This window comes from Epinephelus fuscoguttatus, linkage group LG11 (genome assembly GCF_011397635.1).
Source record: "Epinephelus fuscoguttatus linkage group LG11, E.fuscoguttatus.final_Chr_v1".
NCBI classification, from domain to species: Eukaryota; Metazoa; Chordata; class Actinopteri; order Perciformes; family Serranidae; genus Epinephelus; species Epinephelus fuscoguttatus.
In genome coordinates, this window is record NC_064762.1 from 3,959,064 (window position 1) to 3,986,538 (window position 27,475).

A 27,475-nucleotide genomic window follows, 5' to 3' on the forward strand; every position below is an offset into this window, starting at 1 on the left:
TAACCTCTAGTGTCAGCCCTACTCTCTATTTCATACTTTCACGTGTCATCATTTAGTGTTGAGTGGTGTGTAAAGCGAAAGTTTGACGTCTGTTTGACAGGTGAGGCTCTGACGCAAAGCAGCCTGCTGGAGGCAGACGGCGAAAATGGAGATACTATGGTCACCATGACAACGACCGTGGAGCCTATGAATCTACCCCACGCCATGCTGAGATCACCAGGTAGGTTGTTTCCACATGTACAGCAGAGAAAAGACAATTATATACAGGGTGGACAAAATAACACGTCACAGTACAACAACCTTCTGCAAACAGTAATTCAGTGAAGCTCATGACGTTGTGTTGATGAGTCATCGTGCGGAGCCGCTAATGTCTTGTTAAGTGTTTTTCAGTCATTGTTTGTGGCAGTCCTTTGGTAACCACTGTTAATGCCAGCATGACATCACTTTTTTAAAAAATTTCTTAGCAATTTCGCTGTTGCAGAGAAATTTCCAGTGTCGGAATAAAATCACGAGAGTTTAACCTCTGTTGGTGCACACTGCTGGGATTTTGAGTTTCTTCTACGGTGGTCATAAAACTCTGGACTTGATCTTCCAACAAAAATCAAACATGTTTATAAATATTATTAGGGATGCACAATAATATCAGCACGTCATAGGTATTTGCTGATATTGCCGTTAAAACCTCTTGTACTCCACCCCACCCCCATTCTGTAGCAAAAACGCCTAAAATGACATACCCAAATTAAAATGACTGTAGCTTCTGAACCGCTCTGACTACATGCATGCATGAGGTCTTTCCAGAAAGAAAACTCTCTGAAGCTTCTTGTGAAAGTGTCAGAAACACTCTAGGTGATACAGAGACAGAGTAATGGGCCTCTGAAGTCAGTAAAAAATTGAAGGTTTTGCCTAAAATAAAATAAAAAATGTGTTTCAGGGTGAATAACTGTCTGTGGCTTCATCTGAGCAGGTAAATGACACTGTGGGGCTGTAGGCACACTATCAATGAGCACTTGTTACAAATTTGAAGAAGACTGCTCAGAGTATGACCATTCTACAGTGTTTTTACCATGAAAAGATCCAGGCGGAGCTCCAAATGACAAGTCGGTCACTCTGCTTCAAAACAGTACTATCAGTGATCAAACAACACTCAGCCAGCTTCAAACATTGTACCTTATTGAAATCAGGTGTGATTATGATAGCTGATGTTGTGTATGACACAGAAACACCATAAAATATCACCAAATAAAGCCATATGAAACGTGAAAGTTATGATCCCACTTTCTAGACGGTATATCTCAGCCAAAAATAGTGGTAGGAGTGAGACTCTTACCTTTTATAAAACAGCTACGTGCCTGCTGACCGCTCCGCATAAGATCGTGAGTAATCCTTTAACTTTTCCCGTCGAAAAACGGCATGACATGACTTGTCACCACTCATCACGATTTTAGACTTTGTGTGTTTAGGCTGCTCTGGTGCCAAATACATAGATAGATACATAGAGTTAGATTCTCCATTCTCTTTAATGGAGAATGTTTAAAGTGTTAATTTATAATGCATTTGGTCAGATGTTTGAAATAACTATGAAAAATTGCACCTACTCATTCGGAGCCGACTGGTTAATTGGTAGCTTATTAACAGGCCTGCGTGTGTGTATATGAAATATTTTTATCTACCTCCAAGCAGGTGTTAAGATGACAGGTCTAACCTTGCTGGAAGATATTTTAGTCCGTGCCCTCGGGAGAGAGAGAGCGCATCACAGACCAACACATTTGAACATGTTTGAAGAGAGTGACAGACGGTTTATCAGCTGTTTCCAACTGCGGAGACAAAATCAGTCGGCGCGCACGTGTCATGAATCTGACAGTGGTTTAGTGGCCGAACAGAGTAAGAACATTTCCACACATATGTTAGTAGATGAGGCCTGTTTTCTACTGGTCCAGTGGAGGCATGTTACTGTCTCCCCTGACAGATGATACAAGCAGTGTGCTTTAGTTTAATTTCAAATCATTTCCGTTTGACTTTGATGTTTCTTACGACAGAGGACACAGAGTTCACGGCATCACCTCTTTCCACGCCTTACATTTACCCGTCTCTGTCACACCACAAATCCACTTCCCCCAAAATAGCTTCAGTCTCAGCGTCAGACGAGTTTTTCTTTCTCTCTCTCTGTTTGCTCCGTGTTCGCAGGCCGACAGGATGCACATGTCCACAGTAATTATCACCTCCTTGTCTGGCGGTCACTGGCTTTTCATGTGCAGGGATGTATGCTAATTGCTGACTAGCAGGAGTGCACTGTCAATTTACTTCTGATTGGTATTCATGAACATACACGTGTGCCTACGATCAAATCTGAGTTCTCTGGTACTAAACACCTACAGTGGATTAATGAACGCCACAAAGTTTTTTATGTGCAAATCTACTCACACTTTGAGATTTTGCAAAGACTGGGGATCTCGCAGGGCTGCTACTGGAAAGAATTCAAGTAGCTTCTTTTTTTAGATTATTTCCTTCCTGTTCATGGTGGAAAATATTACACCAAAGTCTCTGTAAGAAATATGACATACTAACAATTCCTTATGTGTCCACAAAGACACGTAACTCTAGAAACACAAGATAAAGGCCTCACACGTTGACAGTGTGCTTATCAGTTCTGCAGTAATATAATCTATAAAGATAAACTTCACATTTTGGATTTTGTCGCCTCGACTCACTGCCAGCCTTCAACGGTTAGCTGTGCTATTTTAGTGGGAGGAGACGGTGGGAATGAGAGGGGAACTATTTCAAAGATTAAGGTTCCTCACTTAAATAAGTGCCAGCTGGTAGATCAGATACACGCTGAATTAAACACAGACGCTTGTTCACTCCACAGCTCCACCAGATTCTCCTCCTTTTCAACAGAACAAGAGAAATGAGACTTGTTCACGTTCTTGTACCTCTGAGTCCTCACCATTTTGACTAACTGATTTGCTGCTTCCTGTTTGGTGCTGGAGAGAACGCAGCTATTGATTGCTGAACTTCAGTATTTGTATGAGTCAAGACTAAAAACTTAAAGTATTAAACATATATGATTTTATTGTAACTTAAAGTTGAGGAAAAGACCAACTTAAGGCAGCTCGGACTGAGTTTTATGACCACGTTACACTTAACAATCACAGCCTCATGATTTTATTCTGACATTAAAAATTTGCCTGCGACTGTGAAATCACTCAGAAGGAAGTTTTCAGTTGTCTTCACATAAAGGTATTTTCTTTTAGATTTTTGAGCAATCAATATATTAATCCAGGCAGCAGCTGATCAGGCCTGTTTGTACAATCTGATACTGTGTAGTTTGCTTACGTTGCCTTAAAACTTATCTTAAAATAGTGACTGTTGATCACTGGTAGCTTCATTAACAAACCTCTATCCTGCCTTGTTTGGTTTCACACACACACTCCTGAAAACATTACTCTGAAAAATTGGTTCCAACCCAACTATGATTTATTTAACTCTTGGACCATTACTTAGAAGAATATTTTATATCTGGAGTGCTCCCAAGTTACACAGTGCTGATTCTACTTCACTCGATTATTGGTCCCAAGATGTCAGATTTATTAGAGCCTCAAGGTAAATGTTTTATGGATTCTGATGCATATAGCTCTGACGTACCTTAGCATAATGTTGTAATATTTATATACCAGTGAGGAGCTTCTACTTAAATGATCATCTTCTGGTCTGTTTCTCCAGTATACACTGGGTATTTATTTTTTGTGATATAATAATTATTATTCATTAGCATTCACTTGTAGTATTAGTGGTGTTTCTTATATTATTACTTTTTGTATTTTGTTATTTTCTCACTTTTGTCATTTTTATTATATATTATATTTTATTATACATTACATTCTCACACATTCTCTGTGATTTAAACTGCGCTGCAGAGAACAGAGATCATAAGTAGACGGTTAACACCGCATCCTGAAATTCACTTTGCAGGGTAAAATTTTAGTCAAAGCCTCGGAGAGTCTCAACAAACTGCCAACAGATTTTTACTTAATTGGCTTTTATTATTATTATTATTATTATTATTATTATTTTCCTGTGTTATGTGTCATTTTGTCCACCCTGTTGGTTATTTATTTACTGTTAGTGTACCATTTTGTTTTTTCGATACAGCATAGTATCGCAATATCGTAGTCACACAGTGCCAGGTATTAAATTTTCTTTTTATTGTTTAAATCATTGAAATTACAAATACAACTTAAACTTTAGGCTGCCTACTACAATGATATAATCAGGTGCTTTTTCAGGCCACTAGATACTTTTTACTGCTGGAAAAAAAATGGCTGAGGTGAGATGAACAAACTGAAACATTTATCTTATCAGATAAAACAGATGTTGACAGCGTTTTCTTCTGGAGACGTAATTTACAGTTCACCCCTAAGTTAAATACCTTTTCCTCTTACCTGTAGTGCCATTTATGAATCTAGATTGTTTTGGTTTGAGTTGAGTGTTGGAGATATCAGCTGTAGAGATGTCTGCCTTCTCTCCAATATAACAGAACTAAATGACACTCAGCTTGTGGTGCTCAAAGTGCCAAAAAACTCAACATCAATGTCTCTCTTCATAAATCATGACCTGGTTACTCAAGATAATCCACAGACCTTGTTGTGAGCAGTTTCATGTAGGAACTATTCTCTTTCTGCTGAACTACACCCACCAACCAAATCACCACACAGAAGAAGGCGTGCATCTACTGCTAGCTCACCTAACACCAATGAGCTAGCTGACATTACAGCTCAGTCAAGGAGGACGCCATTAATCTCGCACTGTTACAAGCACGAGCCTCTCGTTCATGAGTAGATGCACACTTTCCTCTGCGCAGCGCTCCAGTTGGCGGGTGTAGTTCGTTAGAAAGAAAATAGTTCCTACATAAAAGTGCTCACAACAAGGTCTGTGGATTATCTTGAGTAACCAGGTCATGATTTCTGGAAAGAGACATTGATGTTGAGGTTTTCAAATGTAGAATTTCTGTCTAGTTCTAGTAATTTGGAGAGAAGGCAGACATCTCTACAGCCAATATCTCCAACACTCAGCAACTCACACCAAACCTAAATTGATTAACAGCACTACAGGTAAGAGGAAAAGTGTTTTTTAATTTTGGGAGGAGCTGTCCCTTTAAACACGTCCATATGTGATGTCTATAGAAAGTATTCACCCCCTCGGACTATAACCCTTTTTACTCTTAATAGTTTTTATGGGCTCAGTGTTACATGAGTATCTTTGGATGTCCTTGAGTTTTTCCTAAATTGGCCCGTCAGCATTAAAACCAAACGGTGACAGCTTGCAGAAACTGAAGGACGAATGTTTCAGTAAAGTTTTGGGTTTGAACAGTGTTTCATCTGATGACTGTACGAACAGACTGACGAGTGTCTCAGTGTTAGCCAGCCTTCATGTCACCAGGTAGTTCCTCTTTGAACTTGTCTCTGTGTCCCTCCCTCCAGGCTCCGCAGACTCTGTGGTTGTTCTCTCTCAGCCACATGAACTGGTGACCATGACAACCGAAGGCCATGCATATGGAGAAGATGTGGTGGCGCTGCTGTAGTCTGACTGCCATCATGAAAAATGTCACACACTGCCTATTTCAGCAGCGCCAGACTGACAGTGACAGCGGACTAAACATAGACATCTCTCTGTAAATAGATTAATCGCTCGTTCACCCTTGTAGATATTTGTAATTAGCAACCGATGATGGTTTTATTTTGAGAAGCGTAAAATGGCAAAGTTTGTACAAACAACCTTTTTTCCTCAAGTTTTTGAAAACAAATACTCCCAAAGAAATACTGAGACGGGTTTAAAAGTTTATGAAAATATAATGACCGTGCATTGTTATTTGCATAATAATTGTAAACAGCAGTCTGGAGGTTAAAATACACTGATGGAAAATAAGGCCCCCTTATTTTTAAAACTTCAGTGGCTGAAAAGATCCACTGTCAAATTTAAATGTACCAGACACATGTATCCCAAACTATCCTTATTGCTAATTTTTAAAAAATATAAACACATGTAAACCGGGCCACCCTGTTTATCAGTCTGAGGAAAACTTCTAAAACAGATTTGTGTATCCTGAAATGCCCAAAGCTGCATTAACTGAGTTATTGGTTACATCTTTCACTTAAATGTCAACCTCCAGTGCTTCACTTGTTCTCTGAGTAAGGCAACACATTGCTCATTTACAGCTCAATATATTAACACTTGAGAATAACTGCTTTTTAAAATAAGTTAAGAATTACTCATGAGTTTAGTTCTGCCCTTACGAAACAAACCGCAGATGGCTGGGGGCCGTCAGATGAGGCAGTGCACACATTACCCGTGTTTGTTATTGAGCACCACCTAAAATCAGCAGTGTTTGTTCCTCCCTTCTCCTCAGTGGATCTTCAGGTTGTGGAAGTGGTCCAACGTGGCGCCCAAAGCCCAGCTTGCCTCCACGTTGTTCACTTTCTTGGTCAACTAGGAGCGTAAATAACCCAACACCAAATCACTCAAATGCCTTTTGTATTTATTGAAATAAAAAAATAACAGATTTGTTGTGTATGATTTCCTTTCTTCGTTCACTTCTAAGCATAAATTGTGTGTTTTTTTTAATACGTTCTGGGGCATTATGTTTACTACAAGTTAAAAACATTACCTTTTTTCCTCTCTTTTTTACAAATGTCAGGTGACTTAAGGTTCACACATAGTCATCTTTGCCATTACTGATGAGTCATGGTCTCCTTATCTTGGGTCTATTTTAATGGTACAAACAAGTGCTAAATGGAGGCTATTATAAACATAACCATGCTTGTGTCTTCTAATGTGAGTCAGCTGTTTATGATTCTTTATGAACTTTAAGTCTGAGCTGCACAACATCAAACATCAGTAGTAGATTTTATAATGCCTCGCAACCTTTTGAAAAATGTTCTTCCTGTTTATTACTTCTGTTGTATCCTTAAATGGGGTTCCTGCAGCTCAAGTCCCTGTCTGCACAAATATTTGGCAGTGGATGTTTTTCTCTCTGTTTGGACCTCTTGTCCTCACACAAATACAATTTGAGGTCACTAATGTTTATGTTTTTTTAAAAACCGAAGGTTTAGATTTTTCAAAACTCCGGTTACTTCCAGTCATGATATAAAAAATTCATAGTATAGTATGTTGTTCAAAATCATGAAAAAAAGTGATCGAATAAAATGTCGTCAAAAAAAGTCATAGGATAATATGTCGTCAAAAATCATGGAAAAAAGTCATAGTATAGCATGTTGTCATAAATCATGAAAAAAAGTCATAGTATAGCATGTCGTCATAAATCATGAAAAAAAGTCATAGTATAGCATGTCGTCAAAAATCATGGAAAAAAGTCATAGTATAGCATGTCATCCAAAATCATGTAAAAAGTCATAGTATAGTATGTCATCCAAAATCATGGAAAAAAGTCATAGTATAGCATGTCATCCAAAATCATGTAAAAAGTCATAGTATAGTATGTCGTCATAAATCATGAAAAAAAGTCATAGTATAGCATGTCATCCAAAATCATGGAAAAAAGTCATAGTATAGCATGTCGTCATAAATCATGAAAAAAAGTCATAGTATAGCATGTCGTCAAAAATCATGAAAAAAAGTCATAGTATAGCATGTCGTCAAAAATCATGAAAAAAAGTCATAGTATAGCATGTCGTCAAAAATCGTGAAAAAAAGTCATAGTATAGCATGTCGTCCAAAACCATGAAAAAAGTCATAGTATAGTATGTCGTCCAAAATCATGGAAAAAAGTCATAGTATAGCATGTCGTCCAAAATCATGGAAAAAAGTCATAGTATAGTATGTCGTCCAAAATCATGAAAAAAGTCATAGTATAGTATGTCGTCCAAAATCATGGAAAAAAGTCATAGTATAGCATGTCATCCAAAATCATGGAAAAAAGTCATAGTATAGTATGTCATCCAAAATCATGAAAAAAAGTCATAGTATAGTATGTCATCCAAAATCATGAAAAAAAGTCATAGTATAGGATGTCATCCAAAATCATGAAAAAAAGTCATAGTATAGGATGTCATCCAAAATCATGAAAAAAAGTCATAGTATAGCATGTCATCCAAAATCATGAAAAAAAGTCATAGTATAGTATGTCATCCAAAATCATGGAAAAAAGTCATAGTATAGCATGTCATCCAAAATCATGAAAAAAGTCATAGTATAGTATGTCATCCAAAATCATGAAAAAAGTCATAGTATAGTATGTCATCCAAAATCATGAAAAAAAGTCATAGTATAGTATGTCATCCAAAATCATGAAAAAAAGTCATAGTATAGTATGTCATCCAAAATCATGAAAAAAAGTCATAGTATAGCATGTCATCCAAAATCATGTAAAAAGTCATAGTATAGTATGTCATCCAAAATCATGAAAAAAAGTCATAGTATAGTTATGTCGTCTAAAATCATGAAAAAAGTCATAGTATAGTATGTCGTCCAAAATCATGAAAAAAAGTCATAGTATAGCATGTCATCCAAAATCATGGAAAAAAGTCATAGTATAGCATGTCATCCAAAATCATGAAAAAAAGTCATAGTATAGGATGTCATCCAAAATCATGAAAAAAAGTCATAGTATAGCATGTCATCCAAAATCATGAAAAAAAGTCATAGTATAGTATGTCATCCAAAATCATGGAAAAAAGTCATAGTATAGCATGTCATCCAAAATCATGAAAAAAGTCAGTATAGCATGTCGTCCAAAATCATGAAAAAAAGTCATAGTATAGCATGTCGTCCAAAATCATGAAAAAATGTCATAGTATAGCATGTGGTCCAAAATCATGAAAAAAAGTCATGGTATAGTATGTCGTCCAAAATCATGAAAAAAAAGTAACAGTATATCATGTCGTCCAAAATCATGAAAAAAAGTCATAGTATAGCATGTGGTCCAAAATCATGAAAAAAAGTCATAGTATAGCATGTCGTCCAAAATCATGAAAAAAAGTCATAGTATAGCATGTCATCCAAAATCATGAAAAAAAGTCATAGTATAGTATGTCGTCCAAAATCATGAAAAAAGTCATAGTATAGTATGTCGTCCAAAATCATGAAAAAAGTCAGTATAGCATGTCGTCCAAAATCATGAAAAAAAGTCATAGTATAGCATGTCGTCCAAAATCATGAAAAAAGTCATAGTATAGCATGTGGTCCAAAATCATGAAAAAAGTCATGGTATAGTATGTCGTCCAAAATCATGAAAAAAGTCAGTATAGCATGTCGTCCAAAATCATGAAAAAAAGTCATAGTATAGCATGTGGTCCAAAATCATGAAAAAAAGTCATAGTATAGCATGTCGTCCAAAATCATGAAAAAAGTCATAGTATAGCATGTGGTCCAAAATCATGAAAAAAGTCATAGTATAGCATGTCGTCCAAAATCATGAAAAAAGTCATAGTATAGCATGTGGTCCAAAATCATGAAAAAAAGTCATAGTATAGCATGTGGTCCAAAATCATGAAAAAAAGTCATAGTATAGCATGTGGTCCAAAATCATGAAAAAAAGTCATAGTATAGCATGTCGTCCAAAATCATGAAAAAAAGTCATAGTATAGCATGTCGTCCAAAATCATGAAAAAAGTCATAGTATAGCATGTCGTCCAAAATCATGAAAAAAGTCAGTATAGCATGTCGTCTAAAATCATGAAAAAAGTCAGTATAGCATGTCGTCCAAAATCATGAAAAAAAGTCATAGTATAGCATGTCGTCCAAATTCATGAAAAAAGTCAGTATAGCATGTCGTTCAAAACCATGAAAAAAAGTCATAGTATAGCATGTCGTCCAAAATCATGAAAAAAGTCATCGTATAGTATGTCGTCCAAAATCATGAAAAAAGTCATAGTATAGCATGTCGTCCAAAATCATGAAAAAAGTCATAGTATAGTATGTCGTCCAAAATCATGAAAAAAGTCATAGTATAGCATGTCGTCCAAAATCATGAAAAAAGTCAGTATAGCATGTCGTCTAAAATCATGAAAAAAGTCATAGTATAGTATGTCGTCCAAAATCATGAAAAAAAGTCATAGTATAGCATGTCGTCCAAAATCATGAAAAAAGTCAGTATAGCATGTCGTCTAAAATCATGAAAAAAGTCAGTATAGCATGTCGTCCAAAATCATGAAAAAAAGTCATCGTATAGTATGTCGTCCAAAATCATGAAAAAAGTCATAGTATAGCATGTCGTCCAAAATCATGAAAAAAGTCAGTATAGCATGTCGTCTAAAATCATGAAAAAAGTCATAGTATAGCATGTCGTCCAAAATCATGAAAAAAGTCAGTATAGCATGTCATCCAAAATCATGAAAAAAGTCAGTACAGCATGTCGTCCAAAATCATGAAAAAAGTCAGTATAGCATGTCGTCCAAAATCATGAAAAAAGTCATAGTATAGCATGTCGTCCAAAATCATGAAAAAAAGTCACAGTATAGTATGTGGTCCAAAATCATGAAAAAAAGTCACAGTATAGCATGTCGTCCAAAAGCATGAAAAAAAAGTCATAGTATAGCATGTCGTCATAAATCGTGAAAAAAAGTCATAGTATAGCATGTCGTCCAAAATCATGAAAAAACTCTTTCACTTTTGAAAGAGTCTAATACATTTTAATACTAATAAAAGCCTTACTTTTGGATAAATGGTTTCAATGCTTTTTAAGATTTTTTAAGGAACTACAGGAATCCTGCTCAAAGTGACGCCACAAACCCTGCTGACTGTGTTGTATTAATGCTCACCTGCAGCACAGTGCCATCTTTGAAGCCAAACCCATCCTTGAGCAGACAGGTGATGTAGGTCATGTCCATGCACAGGAAAGAACTGACAGGGGGGTACTTGGTCATCTTATTGCACACTGAGCAGACAAAAGGGAATCACGGCTGTTAGGTTGAATAATCAGTCATCTGTATTCTGCTGAGAGGATGAGGGCAGGATTTCATAGAGCAGTGAGGACACGACAAGTCCAGACTATTGAGATGCACACTGTGTCTCAAGTACAGGGAGCTGCAGATCTGTCACAGTAAAGATGCACTGCTCTGCCCATCTCTCACCCTCTTTAGCTCTCTTCTTGAAGTCTCTGACCTCCAGCATCCCTCCTTGGACCCCATCTGCAACAGGGGTTTAGATTGGGGTCATCTTCCGCACATTTTAAATGCTATACCATTCATTAACAGAGCAGATATACATGCACAGTTCCATAATACTAATAATAGAGCTGGTGCCCTTTCAGCTCGTACTGGCAGAGGACTGCAATTTCTGTAATAACTACACACCTATAGCTCGTCAAATCCACTGAGACGGGTGCAGATGACTCACATTTTCCTACCTCTGTCTCGCATTGGAATGGGTAATAACATCCTGCTGGCTCCGTATAATTATGTAAGGTGTGTACAGAGGGTGTGTGTACTAACCGATAAGGCCTGCATCCACAGCTCTGTCAAAGTAATAGGAGAATGCATAGAATACATTGTTGTCTTGGAGCTCGTACGGCTGATGAATAATCCCCTTCACCACCTTAAGTACTTCCTGATAACAAAGCTTGTATCCTGCATAACCTGGAGAGGAAACAGAGACAGCGGTGTAAATTATGCATCTCACGCTGGAACATTATGAAATGATGCGTAATTCAACTACGTCCATTTTAATGGGCTTTTGGAAACATAACTTAAGCTTTGTATTTGCTCAAATCTGTCACATCTGATTTACTGTGGATGTTTGCAGTCTGAAAAACCTGAATTTAAAGGAATACTTCACCCACAAAATGATCATTTGTATATGAATTACTTACCTTGTGTTACCTTTAATTCGTGAAGAAAACCTTGTTTTTATGGCATGCCTCCACAGTGAAGGAAAAATCCATAAACAGAAGAAAATCTTGATGTACTGAAGTAAAGGGTGCCGCATTTAAAAACAGCAAAACTATATCAAAACATCTGTTTACAAACTCTAACACAACTTGTGCAGTATAATCCAAATATCATTTATCAAGTTGTTTGCTTAGTACTTCCCAAAAACATGCATTCTTGATAAAACCTTTAAAGCTGAGCTGAAAGTAAAACTTTCAAAGTCAGACTGCACTGACAAAGACACCACTTTTACCCAACTGAACACGGGAGCTGTTGTGTGAGAGTTTGTACACGGATGTTTTGATAAAGTTTTGCCGTTGTTAAATATGGACTCCTATGACTTTCATCAATCTTCGTTCACTTAGGAGGCATGCCATGAAAACAAAGGTGCTTCACAACTTCAGCGTAACACAGGGTCATTTTGTGAGTGAAGTATTCCTTTAATAGCATCATAATAACATTTAAAAAGATGTTTAAAAATGTTGTTCCCACATAAAGCAACTTTGGGTTTACTCTATTCAACAGACTGATTATACTTTAAAGGGATAGTTTGGATCTTTTACAGTGGGGTTATATGAGGTACTTATTTATAGTCAGTGTTATTACCTACAGTAGATGGTGGTTGGTACTCCCCAGATTTGGATAAGAAGGCAAGAGTACCGCCATGGAAGTTAAGCAATGTACTGCTGTGGATGGGGGCAGCATCAAAACGTATTTATCCACCTAAAGAAATATCTGTGTAAGTTTAAGTTTACGCTTTATTTAGAATATTTTCGCCACTTTACCTTGACGCAGACAGCCCAGTAACATCTTTGGTTCCCCATCTATGTTCTCTGCAAAGCCACCAGACTCCATTAAGAAAAAGAACACAGGAGCTGCTGGTCTACTGCTGCTTTGATTATTTAGTTAGTTTGAGTTATTGTGTGAGTTTAATGAATCTGAACTAACCGTTTAAAACACTGAAGTCACACAATTACACAAACAGACTAACTGATTGAAGCAGCAGTAGACCAGCAGCTCCTGTGTTCATCTGTGTTAAAAGACTGTTTTTCTCAATAGAGTCTGGCTTTGAAGAGAGAATAGATGACAGCCCCACTTCCCCATAGGAAATCACTGTCTGACGACAAAGTAATGCGGTTAAAATATTCTAAATATAGCCTTCACTTAACTGATGTTATTTTTTTAGGTGGCTAAAATATGTTTTGCTGCTGCCCCTGTCCACTGCATTAGCTGTGTCTCCATCTAATGTGGTAATACACTGACGATGAATACGTACCTCACACAACCCCACTTCAAAAGATGTGAACTATCCCTTTAAGCAAACATGATCTTACCATCTGGGTCCCCGCTCACTTGATAGGTCTGCCCTCCAAATCTCCATTCATCCCTGAACTTCTTTGGCAGGCAGGAACTTTTAAAAACCCGCCACTCCAACCCTGTTAGAGCACAGACGTGACTCGTTTAATCTTCTAACTGGCTCAACGGCTTCACACCTGGTCACCGTGGTCTGAGACTGACTCAGCCACTAACACAGTTTCCTCTGAAGCCCTTCGGTGATTCATCTCAGTGCCCCACTTGAATTGTTTATTCGAGAGGAAGACTTGAAAGTACATCTCAGAAAAACATCTCTCTCTTGTTACTGCCTTAACTCAGTATTTGGAGGAATAGGCAGGAAGGAAACAACACCCGAGAGAGCGCTTGGAGAACTGACTCACTGTTGTGTCTCCACATCCTTCAGAGACACGCTCACAATGAACAACACTGACCAACAGCTAATGGCAACGGAGCACCTTTTTCATTGTGTACAGCACAGTACCTTCTGCACCCAGAGCTCCCAGCGTGGCCAGTCGCGCTGCCATCAGTCCATGTCCGAGGTAACTGGAGGTAGTCAAAGGATTGTTATAGAGTTACAAAACCAGGAACAGACTGTGTATGTAACAAGCAAGTCATTGTGAAAATAGGCCAAACAAATGGTGTCTGCGTATTATTCACATCTTAATGACTAAACAGATAATAGAAGTTTACCTAATTAAAAACAGATCAGGGTAAAGAAAGTTAAAACAACAAAGTCAGTAGTACCGGTGTGTCTAACTTAATTAGTCCATACTGGAGGCCAAACTAAAAATATATAAAAACAACCTTGAAGAGATTAAATCAGAAACTGATCTGATGCAATCAGATATAATTCAAATGTAGGATTACCAGGGCTGTACCAAATGTCTTCTTTTTCCATTAAAGGCTTTTATCAAGGTTTTCGACTGCAGCTTTAAATGTCTGTCGTCTAATTTTATGACATCATCATCATAAAAAGAAAAATCCTTGAACAAAATCCTCAATTTGAAAAACAATGACTCATCGGATTATATTAATTAAGCCTGATTTATAGTACGGCATTCAGCAATTTTGATGAGTGTCATTTGACAGAAATTAAAGAGCAGCATGACGTTTTCAGTTTATGCCTCAGCAAAAGGTTTCGTTCGTCTCCATGGTAACCAGACGCTATCCTCGAGCTGACCTGTTTTATTTACACTGTATTATCCAGATCAGCACATATATCCCTCTGACATCTGCTTGTTTTGTATTTATATTGTGCTACATTGTGTCCTCTGCATTTTGATGACAGAGGGATTTGATGAAGTCAGTGAGTTCACTGAAGAGAAATATTTTAAAATTCTACTGAGAGGGGAGAGCAAGGACAGGAGGTGGTCAGTGCGTCTACCGAACCAAACAAGGGAGCTACAAAGTGATTATGTACATAGGCACATACAGTGAGCAGCAGCAGCGACCCATCGTCCGACACCAGCACACTGAGAGGACAGAAACAGAGGGCTCAGTGGGGATGGAGCACCTGCCGCACGAAGCGAACACACCGTCTGCGGCCATTTTGACTTGACTAGCAGACTTCACTACAAGCTGATTGGCTGTAAAAACAGGTGATGTGCTTTACATTCTAAAACCAGCCCCCGGCAGTGATTAGACCAGTTGGGTTGCAGGTGACACCATCAGCTGACTTGAGTCGAGCTCAGACCGGCCAGTTCACACCGCTGCATCTTTTCTCTGCAATGTTTTAAAACGGTTTCATCTCGTCACGAAACTTTGGTCTGAAATGGGCTTCAAACAAACGGACAAGGAGATTAAAACCAGTAAAGACGGAGACGGGCCACTTGCCCAGTACCTATTAAGTTGTGCTCACTGTAATTCTCTGATATCTTAAGATCCAGGCAGTCAAGAGCTTTATCCTGGGTGCCAATTTATCCACAGCGGTCTCTTCTTCTCCAAAACAAACGGACCAGGTGATTTAAACCAGAAAAACACTGAATAAAACAGTTTCACATTTAAATAAATCAGAGTCTTCCCCATGCTCTTGTCGCAGAGGAGCTACTAACTACAGTGACTGACACAAAAACATGAAAGGCCCTCTCTAGAGCCAGTGTTCGGTTTGTTTGTTCTGGACTACTGTAGAAAAATGGCGGTACAACATGGCAATCTCCATACATGAGGACCTGCTCCCTATGTAGACATAAACAGCTCATTCTCATTCATTCATTCATTCTCATTCAGTTTGTTCACGTTCATGATGAATCGTCCTTACGTACTAAAGTTTGTTTTGGAGTTGCGCAAGGTTCTGTGCTCGGACCAATCCTATTTACTTTATATATGCTTCCTTTAGGTAACATCATTAGAAATCACTCTGTAAATTTCCATTGTTATGCGGATGATACACAGTTGTATTTATCGATGAAGCCAGAAGAAAGTAATCAATTAACTAAACTCCATAACTGCCTTAAAGACATAAAAACCTGGATGAGCACCAATTTCCTGATGTTAAATTCAGACAAAACTGAAGTTATTGTTCTTGGCCCCAAACAACTCAGAGACTCTTTATCTGATGACATAGTTTCTCTAGATGGCATTGCTCTGGCCTCTAGCACTACCGTAAGAAACATCGGAGTAACATTTGATCAAGATTTGTCTTTTAATTCTCATTTAAAACAAACGTAATATTGCGAAAATCTGGCCTATCCTGACCCGAAAAGATGCAGAAAAATTGGTCCATGCTTTTGTTACCTCAAGGCTGGATTACTGTAACTCTCTATTATCAGGTAGCTCTTATAAAAAAGGTAACGAAAACACAACGATTAGAATTCTCATGTGATTTATTTTTGCTAATTCCTACACACTGAACCTTGTAAACAGGATGAATACACATGCAGAAAAAAAACTGTGCAGCATTCAAATGTTGATCTAGTATCTGAATGTCAACATGATGAATGAAGCCTTGAAGCTTTGAACTCTTTGGTACAACCCTGAGGGTCACTTTGTTTTATGAAACATGCATTAATGATCTGTCACCTGTAAGTGTAGAGTTCAAACGTTGTGTTGGAGATGTCAAATCTGGCAACATAATCATCAACAGGAACACTTTCGATGGTTTTCTTCAGAGGAACATGGAGGACATAAAGGGGTTAATAATCATTAATGAGTTTAATTTGTACCGAAATCTCTTAACATACAAACAAACAACTGACCCTTGTTTTTGGCAGGAAAGTGATCTGTGTGGATCCTCCCCCCAGATCCAAGATTCCCACCGTCTTCTTGGTTAGTGCGTTCAGGTGACCTAAAAACATTTCCTACTTTAATCCAGCTGACACAACAAAGAAGAGCTAATCAGTTATACCTTAGATGCTATCTTCAAAAGGCCTATTTGACACAGAATGTGCAACCCAAAATATAAAATCCCTACACGGAGCCTGATAAAGATCAGAGCTATCCCCCTGAGGCGACGCAATCATAACTGTATGCATTCAGCCTGGATTTGTGATGCAGGGTCTATAATAAGACACTACGACAATTTCAGACACTAAGTTAAATTTGGATACGAGTTTACAGTACTCACCTGTCAGATAGTTCACAGATATCCAAGCCAGGATTCCTACATTAAAGAGATGAGCAAACCAAGAAAGAGACGTTTCAGGTGGAGCACAATATTTTAGGAAAGCTGACGACAAATTTTTAAAGAAATTATGATGCTTACAGAACGAGCAAACATGTGAGTAAGAGCTGCAATCTTAAAAACAAGGTTGAAATGCTGACAAATCAAGTACACTGTGGCACAACAGACAATAACATTTTTTCACCACATAATTACAGACTTTTAAGGTCACAACAACTTTGTGGTGAAGAGCAATTTCATTTTCTTAAGTGTCATCATAAAAGACAGCAATAATCTGCAACAATTTAATTAGACGTCTGCAGTAAACAAAGATTACTTATGAAAACTGCACAGCAAACATAAAGCGGGGCAGAGGGATCACTGATGCCACCGACAAAGTGCTGCAGCAAGAACATGAGTGGTTGTAATGACTGACGAATGTGTTGCTTGTGAGGGCAGAGGGTGGGCAGACGTTACCTTCGTTCGTGCCGTTCATTATGCTGACGCTGTTGTCTGAGACCAAAAAAGGAGATTCATCAAACACATGTTGAACCTGTGGAGGAGGAGGAAGAGGATGAGAGGCAGGCAAGGCAGAATGACTGAGAGAGAGAGTGAGAGCACGAGGGCGCCAAGGAAAGCAGCAGAGAAATGGCCCTAATGTTATCTACTATAATGGTAGCTCATCCAGAGGTGCCCTCCGCTTGAAGGGATTAATTAATTCCCTCAGGGGGATTAATAAAGTATCATTTATCTTCCAAGGTGCCCCAGGGCCATCCATTACTATCTTATCCCCTCCACAAGAGCCTTCCTCACTAAGCTCACACCACTCTGATAACAATACTCTCCCTCTTGTCTGTGTACCACCTGCCATAACACTGAAATGTTCTTTCCCCTCCTGCCTGCTCCTTCCCTGGATAAGACACTGTACTTTCCCCGGAAAGTGTCAGACAATGTAGCGCCTAACAACTCCCCAATGAAGAAGAACTGCACTCTACCTTACAGAAGTCTCAACAGTATGTCATGTCTCAGTACTGCTGCACTCTTTTTACCTGCTCCAGAAGAGTCTGAGCTTTCTCTACAGGCAGCAGCCGAAATCCAGCTGTGGCTCTGAGGATCAGCGGAGTCCTCTTCCACTCCAGACGAGGCACGGTCTTCTTGGCCACCTTCAGCAACATCCTCACTGTGTGTGCAGCCTTTAAAAACAAGCACAATGCTCACTACAAAATAGGGCTGGGCAATATGTCAATATTATATTGATACTGTGATATGAGACTGAGTGATCTCATTTAATAGATTGTTTTTATACCAATGCCATTGTCGTTTCTGCTTATTGGTCTGATTTTTTTTATCAATTCCTAATCAATTCTTTGTGGGGAAAAAAGTAGCCCTTTTCGCACGGGACCAATATGACCTGGAGACCTCAAGTTACTTAGAAATTACGCCCCCACATTTGTGTTTCGTGTGGCGCAAGTCTGTATTTCACTTGAATTTACTGACATTAACCACAGATATGATGTGCACAGTCATTTGTAACTCACAAAACAGAAACACAACACAGCATCACTAGCGGTGATATATATAGTGTTAACCTCTGTTTTGTCTTTTAAATGTGGATTAAATAAACAAACCCGATTCTGCCACGTTATTACGTTATCCATTTTATCATCTTTGGAGGTTTCACTCTTCTGACTGATGTGAGTTTGCTTTTAATGGTATGGGTCTCCATGCTGGGGAGAGAGATGAATCTCCTGCACCCAAAATGCTGCCAAAACTTTTGCAAAACTACAAACTTTTCTGATAAAAAATAGCTACAGTGTGGAACCTCACGTGAAGTATAATCTAAACAAAAGACAAAGATCCCTATGTGCACAGTTGCACTTGGGAACGTTACTATCAGCCTTAAAGACTGGAGGGTTTAACAGACAGAAACTGTTGGTTGTATAATTTATCTGAAGTTGAGAATTAGGTTTATTTCTTGTTTTACTGTCCTGAATATGAAGATACAAGGGATGTAATTTTCAGGAAAATGATCTCTATTTATGTTGATTCCTTTTGGTTGGATGATAATGGAAAAAACTGAGTTTTGTTTCAGAAGGGGAACCTTTTTTGTGGCTGAATTTCTTTGCCAGACCAGAAGTCAGAGCATTTTGTTTGAGGACTGAGCAGTAACGTAACATGTACTTTGGATTGTTCACTGCAACATTACTGTATTGGTGTCTTGTAAACCCATGAGGGTTGTCACATGTTGTGCGCATGAAACAAAAGAAAAAAACAATCATCAATCATCATCATCACCTATGATTGTTTATCAAAATCTCATTGACTAACTATTTTTGTTAAAGCACCAATAATCAACCCTACAATATCGCTGTGATATTGATAAAGTTTTTTGGTCAAAAATATCCTGATATTTGATTTTCTCCTCATCACCCAGCTCTACTACAACCAGCACTGCTCAGAGGTGTCTTTTGACAACAGGGTGACTAGTTAGAGTTGAGAAAACACTTGCTGTGCTACATATCAGGCTGCTTGAATATTCACTCGTTTGTCATTTTGGTTTTCTCACTTCCTACTTACTTTCATTAGCAATGTGATTCCCTGCAGAGGGAGGCTATTGGCAGCGTTTCTGAGTACAATGTAGAGCCAGCGGACCTTTTCCTCCAGCTCAATATAATTGATTAGATTTGACAATGAACTCACCATTTCAGGGGAGTCAGCATATGCTGACAAACCAGGCTTTATGGAATGGAACATCTCATTGTCCAAAACAGGCAGCTCCTCTGAAAGATACGAGATCCGCCCACATCAAATATGCAGCAGCTATTAAAAGCATTAAGAGGCCTAAATCTGCTTAGCATACATATGCAGAGTATATCCCCTTATTCAAGATGAGGCATGTTGACTTGAATCTGACAAAACAGGATTATTTCTTCAAAAGTAAATGAAGTCAAGTATAACCTGAGTCCCCTGAGGTGGAAATTCACAGGTTTACAGAGCAGAGAGCTGAGCAAAGGAATAAAGCCTGCAAATCAGCTTGTTACTCTGCAGTTTGCATTGTAAATCAATTGATCGCAGGCCGTGTAAACACATCACTTGAAGCCCTCGCAGCAGTAAATACACATCTGATTCAACCTGCCTCTCAGTCTGGATGCTGGTATGATAACACGAGTCAAAGATCAGAGAGAAGCAGGTCAGAGTAATCTGCCCAATAATACCTGAGTCACTGTGGATGAAGGTGTAGACATGGATGCGCGTCCCCGTGCTCCCTGCATCAAACATCACCGCGTAGAAGATGCGGCTGTGGTTTGCCGGTCGGCTCAGACTGGGAAGGATGTTCCCAATGCTGTTGGTCAAATCCAGGATAGAGGTCTTGACCTGGGCTCGGCTCAGGTCTGCGACAGCGAGCAGGATCAGGAGTGGAAGTGGCACGGTGAGCTTCATCTTTACACTGGAGAATCAATTAAAGAACAATATTATAGGTCTTCTCATTAGAGCACGGTAAAACTGGTGCTCTATTAAACGGTTTTGAACTGCTCAACAAAGCAGCTCAAACTGCTGCTGACTAATATTGGGAGATGTTAAATGACAGCGTGACAAGCAACAGAGGGTGAGAGGCAATAGTTATTTACATTAGACCACACCCTCTAAGACTTTCTAACCAACCCACAGAGACACACCCCGAAAAAACCTCTCTACCTGCTGAGTCGACTCCTGTAGAGTATTTAGAAAACATCACAACACCACGCTAGACTTAAAGACATACAATGCTGGATTTCCTAATATAACAATGCACAAAGACCCACTTGGACCCACTTGAATTGTGTGATGGTGTCTTTTTCTGCCTGTATTTTCATATTTAGTTCTTACTCTGTGTTTGGGGCATTTATGGCCATTTACCTCTACAGCACTCAGATGAAGTCAGAGCTTTATAAATAGGTGGTGACCAGGATTCATACTAAAAATGTGCGTATAGACATGAGCCAAAAATGACATATGCCAAAAAATGACAGTTTCTCCAATCAGGCTACAGCCTCACCATCTTCGTCCCCAATTTCTGTCTCTCCGTACGTCTCTATCAGGCCTCATTCTGTGCATACGCAACGTTTATAAATGAGACCCCAGGTGCTTGACCGTGAGCAGCAGGCAACCAAGAGACACAGCACAGAAAAAAATGCAAATATAGCAAGATGAAATGCCAAAGTAGAAAGAATCCTGCATAGTATACCTTTTAAAGGTAACTGGTATTTTTCAGCCGGGACCCTGTTTTCCTTTGCTTTTGTGTCCAAGTGACTAATGGGAACAACTAGTTTTGAAACTGGTCCAGTATTGAGCGAGAGCGCTGCAGCTGGCAGCCACTGCACAGGCTGCGATGTAATCACTTGAGGTATTTGGCACCGTCATTGACATCCACTGGAAGTGCTTGTTTTGCCACCGTCAGGCTCGGATTGTTGTTCTAAGGGTCTGACAACATCATGGAAAGAATTGTATTTATTCAACCAGAAGCAGCCCCTAAGCTACTGTCACCAAACCCACCAGACTCCATTTAAATAAACACTAATTTAAGCGTGTATAGAGCCAACATATTTTCACATCTAACAGTGTGAATTAAGGGTTTATTTCAACCAAACCAGAGTTGGTGATCGTTGAAAAAGTGGAATGACGATGATGTTGTTATTTTGTTTCTGCTGACTTTGAATTAAGTGTGCTTCATGATGATAAACTTTCTATTTATTTATGGAGTTTGGTTGGTTTGGTGAAAGCAACTTCGGGCTGTTTCTGATTAAACCAAAAGGCCTATCTCTGTAGGGATCCTTTCCATAATGCTGAAGGACACTTAGAATTATAATCAAACACTTTTAGAGGATGTAAACTGACGGTGCAAACATGCCTGTGGTGGGTACATCGCTGTCTGTCAGCCCACTCACTCAATACCAATTTCAAAAACTGTTGTTTCCATTAGTCACTTAAGACACAAAAACACAGGAAAATAGAGCCCAGGTTGAAAAACACCAAAGTTACCCTTTGAGGCTGTTGACTTAAATCCTTTGATCTTCATCTTTAATCAATACATGCCAACACAAGCATTTCTTAACACCTCTCTACAAAACTCTGATGTGAATTATTTCTCAGAAGCCTCAATCAGGCACTTCTCTGTGGGAAACTGCTGAGACACAGTCACTCTGATTACACAGAAAATTAAGTGACTGAGGACATTTTTACATGAGAAATGTTACTGCCTATGAATTTGAATTTAACTTTTGTCTGAAGCAGGTTACAAAAATTAAAAGAAATTCTGAAACTGGACACTCCATAGGAATAACAAATGGGTCCTTTCATTATTTGTCACTGAAATGCTTAAGAAGCTAAGTGGTATCTATAAAGAAGAACAATGACTTAAAGTCAGTTGTTGTACGTTGTATTGCTCATCAGCTTTAATTTTTATTGCGTTTTTATTTTTTGTATTCAAGTCAGTTTAGTTTCAGTTAGTTTCCAGAGCAGGTTTCAGTTTATTTTCTGTTCAAATATGTTTATTTTCACTTGAGTTTTATTACTTTATGTATTAGTTTTGTAATTTTTTTAATTATAATATTAGGGGTATTTGTCAGGGGCAATATTTGAGAGGTTCAGAGGGATTACAATACAAACACAACACTTTTTTTGAGGCAACTGACTCACGACCAAACTGACAATGACTAAAACTAAAGACATTTTCGGTGTATTTCTATTTTATTTAAGATAAATTTGTAGTACACAGCATATTTATAGTTTTCATTTTTCTACAGTCTAGTTTATTTCTACATCAATTTACTCAAATATTTTTTACACCTAGTTTTAGTTTAGTTTTAGGTAACTAAAATAACCTCACTTTGATAAATTCAGCAAGGTTTTATTTAAGGGTGTGTGCTCCTCTGTGTGACTTTAAAATGAAGCATGAGATCTGTTTCATTTGTCGCCTGCATGTTTGCTCATTTGAAGCTACTCTGCTGGAAAAGATGCAAATGTTAAATATTAAAATACACCAGGCATCACACATGCAGAAACTGCCACTGAACTTGTTAAGAGGAGTCACATGCCTTACGTCTCAGCAGGCGAAAAGAACGTGTTTAAAAAAATCCTTCACAAGTCTGGCAGTGAAGTATTGTTTAACTGTGGTCTCCAGTGATTTGTATAAATGTAAAGTAAATCTGTGGCTCCACAGTGGGCAGTGCACTCTGAAGGAACGAACCGTGTCATTGCTGGAGAACAAATAAGAAATCACCTTTTAATGCTGTTCAGTTTTTGCAACATCTTTAGACAACTTCTTGTAGTTCTTTAATAGCTTAATTCCCACTGCTGACTGAAGGCAGAAGACACGGGCAGCTGAGCCTCTGCATTCTCAAAGTCACATTGGGGAACTTGTCCCTGATTTAAAACAATGTTCTCACTCTGCTGCATGGTTAATCACTGTGCATCAATATTCCCAAACCATGCAAACAATACTGTCTGAGAAGAATACACAATGGGGGAAAATGAGCTGGATCTGTAAGATTTTGATCACCTCTGTGCATTTCTATAAGATCTTACAAGAGATTTGCTGACAAGTTTGTTGGGAGTTTCTACAGAAGCTAACGGATTCACTTGAGGAAAAACAATTCATTAATTCAGAAAAATGAGAATTAATTAATCTATTAGTTTGCTGCATTAAAAAAAATGGTTATTTTTTCCTCATAATTCTGACATAATAATCTTTATTCAGAAAAACAGACATTTTTACATCAAAATCTTCTCATATTCTGAGATAATAATCTCATTTATTCAGAAAGAGCAGATTTTTTTCTCACATGAATGCATTACCTACTTTAAGTTTCATAAAGTTAAAAAAAAATAAATAAAAGCATAAGTTTAATGACATTTTTAGTGTTTTTAAGTCATTATATTAAGGCTTTTGGGGTGGTTTCGGATGTTTCTAGAGCTGCCTTACTTGATACTGAATTTAAAAAGTGGCTTGGACTATCAATGGCAATTTTATAACTAAAATAACCGTACTTTTACTGTAGCATTAACAGAAATGAACCGGAAAATCTACTTCTACTGTGTCCATAAAGTTAATAACCCACTGTCAGTGATGCATTTGAAGTAAGGATGTTTCGGGAACAGGAGCAGGATATCTGATAAAATATCCTGAACAGGTGCAGGATGTGACAAGAGCAGAATTCACTGGTTAGACAGCACAACTAGTTATTTCTAGAAAACAAACTCGAGATCTAAATGCTAAATCATTATGGTGTATTTATTATAGGGGTGTAAATCACCAGCTTCATCACAATACAATATTATATCGATTTGTTTGGATGACGATACGATGTTTGCCGATATCACAAAGTCTGTCACGATACGATTTTGATTCGATTCGATTCAGGAGCCTGCGATCAATATGATGCATCAATATATCAGTATATTATATGCCCATCAAACACAATCATTTACATCAACTCACAAAAACAACTAGAATATGATTTGACCATTTTATTTCTGAGCTCTGTTTGTTGTTTGAGTGGAGGCGCACTTGCCCAGAAATGGTGACACAGACGTGCTATATGAATTTCAAAATAAATGTGTATCTTTAAGATGACGATATGGATCAATGTTCTCATTTTGCATCGATATAATCGTATCATTAATCAATGAATTGATGTGGATCGATGTATCGTTACACCCTTAATTTATTATAACTACTTAAGTACTTAAGCCAGCCTTTTCTACAATAACTGAGCAGACAAGAGCAGCTGAAAAACAAAAATAAACTGCTTTATAAGTTCACTAATTTTAAAAAAAGAACAGAATTTTCCACTTGATTTTTTCCCTCATAATAATGAAATAATAATCTTAATTCAGAAAAACAGAGAGACTTTTTTCTATAGATATGTTCTTATATTATGAGATAATAATCTCATTAATTCAGAACAGTGATTCATAAAGTTAAAAAAAAGAAAACATGAGGTTAATGACATTTTTTGTGTTTTGTAAGTCAATATATTAGTAGTGTGGGGTGGTTTAGGGCAGTGGCTCCCAACCGGTGCAGCCACTGGGTCCAAATTTCTCCGTAGTCATTAGTTCAAGGTCCCACAGTTTAATACATGCAGTGTCATACTTGTGTGTGGTCATGTTGTTGAGTTAGTTTGCTGTCTCTGTTAAGTAGCTGTCAGTTAGTCACTACAAAAATTTACTGTACTTAAAATCAGTGTTTTTTGTTTTTTTTTTACAAAGTTGACATATTTGTGAGTCACTTGTGGTTCATTCAGAATGGGCCCGCGACCCACCAGTTGGGAACCACTGATTTAGGATGCTTCTAGACCGATTTTATCACTAAAATAAGCATACATTTACTGTAGTATTAACAGAAATGAACCAGAAAATCTACTTCTACTGTGTCCATAAAGTTAATAACCCACTGTCAGTGATGCATTAAAGTAAAGATAGCAGGATAGCTGATAAAACAGGTGCAGGATGTGACATGAGCAGACTAACATGTGGTCAGCCCTCAGTTCATTTCACGGGTTAGACACACACAGCACAACTAGTTATTTCTAGAAAACAAACTAAAGCTCTGAATGTTTGGGGTTTTTTTTAGAACTAGTCACGTCAGCTTTTTCTACAATAACTAAACAGAAAAGAGCAGGTGAAAAATGAGAATTAATGACTTTATTAGTTCGCTGATTTTAAAACAGAGCAGACTTTATTTCCCATAAAAATGTTCTCATATTCTGAGATAATAGTCTCATTAATTCAGAAAAAAGAGCAGATTTTTTTCTCAAGTGATTGCATTAGTAACTGTAAGTTTATAAAGTGTAATAAATTGATGAGGGTTTTTTGCGTCTTATCAGTGCTTTGGGGTGGTTTAGGATGCTTCTAGGTCTGCCATACTTAATCTGAATTTATAAAAGTGTCTTGCCAGTGGCTTGAACTATCACTGGCAATTTCATAACTAAAAACATAATCGTACTTTTACTGTAGCATTAACAGAAATGAACCAGAAAATCTACTTCTACAGTGTCCATAAAGTCAATAACCCACTGTCAGTGATGCATTTAGACTGTGAACAGGTGCAGCATGTTTCATCAGTTAGTGTGCTCTGACTGGATGTAAAGTCATCACACAGAAATGTGTCAGAACAGACATGTGGTCAGCCCACATCACTACTAATTATTTCTAGAAAACAAACTCGAGTCCTGAACACTGTCATGGTGTGTTTTAACAAGTTAAGCCACCCTTTTCCCCTGACAACTAAGAGACGAGAACAGTTAGCGTTAAAGTTTTATATCTAACGTTCCCGTTAACTTTGAGACGATATAATGATAACAATAACCCAAGTCGTATCCTCTTTAACTTTAATACACTTGACATGTTTAGAAAACTTTCCCACATGTCCAAAAGCAGCTAATTCAGCTGTCAGTGCAGCTAACACAGCTGGCAGCGTTAACTTCACTCAGCTCCTCATTAAGGTTAATTCCCATTCAACTGACATTAGTTAAGATAACGTTAGCTGGCGTGAAAGCTACTTTAAAGACAGCAAGGTGGTGAAGTTTGTTAAAAAGCTAGTTAGCTAACAAGCTAGCCGAGATCTTCGAAGAACCTGAAACGTGGAGACCAAACTCCAAAAACACCGACAACAATACAACAGTAAAAAGCGTTTGACGGTGAAGTTAGTTTAAAAGCTGGTTAGCTAACAGCGGAACGGTACGAAATGTTCTTCGAAGAACTTTAAAGAATAGACTCCCCACACACACAGGAGACAGTAAAACACACGGTAATTAAGACATGTAATTAACTTATTTAAGTGTTTCCTGAGCGCTGGACACACTCGGAGCTCACCATGATGTCCGACTACCCGGCTTCTTCTCCAACGGCTAACGGCTGACTCGCGGTGACGTCACCGTTGTGATTCAGCAGTGTTGGGTCGCGTGCAGGGGAACAACAGTGTCGGTGACGTCACAGAAGGAGCTGTCCACAGATAACAGCATCAGTATGTTGTTATCTGTGGACAAATAACAACATACTGATGCTGTTATCTGTGGATAGATAACAACATCAATATCTGTGGACAGATAACAACATCCTCAGAGGGGTATTCCAGGTAGGAGGCTCAACAAACTCTGAGTCTATCCCTGAACTCTGAGTTGATTTACCCTGAGATGGGAAACTCTGAGTATCCGGTTCCAGAACAGCTGATCTGAGTTAGTTCAGTCAACCCTGAGTATGTTCACTCTGAGTTAAGCCGACAATAAAAAGCCATCATCAATGGAGCTCCGCCTCCACGATTCACCATGGCAACAGGTAAATAAAAGACAGCGCCTCCATTTTAATCCAGTGGATGTAGAGATATTAATGCATGTGCAGCAGACGGTGCACGTTTATCTTTAAAAGAAGAGCCTGAGTCAGAGCGAGGAAAGTGTCAATAAGTTAACCATAAAGTTAATAAAAAAGTTTTATTCATCATTTATCAGACTTACATTTCCTTAATGAAGATAAAGTGGTGGAATGTGACTGTGTATCAGGCTGTAGATACATTACATTATATTAATAATATATTTGTTCAGATTTAATCTGATGGGGAAAAACACAGGAGGCAGAAGATTTAAAACATATAGGCTAGGCTATAGATCAAAGACATAAAGACATG

At 38.2% G+C, this 27,475-nt stretch overlaps 3 protein-coding genes across 3 annotated transcripts in view; 2 read left to right on the plus strand and 1 right to left on the minus strand.

The window, feature by feature from the left end:
* The window catches only part of znf410 (zinc finger protein 410), a 25,071-nt gene extending 18,509 nt beyond the window's left edge, over positions 1-6,562 (plus strand). The window contains exons 11-12 of the mRNA XM_049590502.1: positions 101-220; positions 5,481-6,562. Of these exons, the coding sequence (XP_049446459.1) occupies positions 101-220; positions 5,481-5,581 (221 nt within the window). The 3' untranslated portion in view covers positions 5,582-6,562. The remainder of the gene's footprint in view (positions 1-100; positions 221-5,480) is intronic.
* Positions 1-27,475, plus strand: part of LOC125897313 (vascular endothelial growth factor A-like) — a 341,071-nt gene that overhangs the window by 50,499 nt on the left and 263,097 nt on the right. The window lies entirely within an intron of this gene.
* LOC125897286 (ectonucleoside triphosphate diphosphohydrolase 5-like) lies at positions 5,863-26,734 on the minus strand. Its single transcript, XM_049590503.1, has 14 exons — positions 26,668-26,734; positions 20,031-20,263; positions 19,516-19,595; positions 17,865-18,008; positions 17,293-17,368; positions 16,780-16,815; positions 16,412-16,500; positions 16,236-16,318; positions 13,699-13,760; positions 13,217-13,318; positions 11,448-11,591; positions 11,088-11,144; positions 10,776-10,891; positions 5,863-6,486 (listed from the first exon to the last, which is right to left on the minus strand). Exons 2-14 carry the CDS (start codon positions 20,254-20,256, stop codon positions 6,403-6,405), a joined length of 1,299 nt encoding a protein of 432 aa, XP_049446460.1. The 5' UTR covers positions 20,257-20,263; positions 26,668-26,734; the 3' UTR covers positions 5,863-6,402.

Bases quoted from the DNA above. Each gene is read 5' to 3' on its own strand.
- LOC125897286 (XM_049590503.1), bottom strand. From the start codon at position 20,256: ATGAAGCTCACCGTGCCACTTCCACTCCTGATCCTGCTCGCTGTCGCA. The intron at 19,596-20,030 runs GTATTATTGGGC...CGTATCTTTCAG, and splicing joins CTTCATCCACAGTGACTCAG to AGGAGCTGCCTGTTTTGGAC. The intron at 11,592-13,216 runs GTAAGATCATGT...TTTCCTCTCCAG, and splicing joins AGTGAGCGGGGACCCAGATG to GTTATGCAGGATACAAGCTT.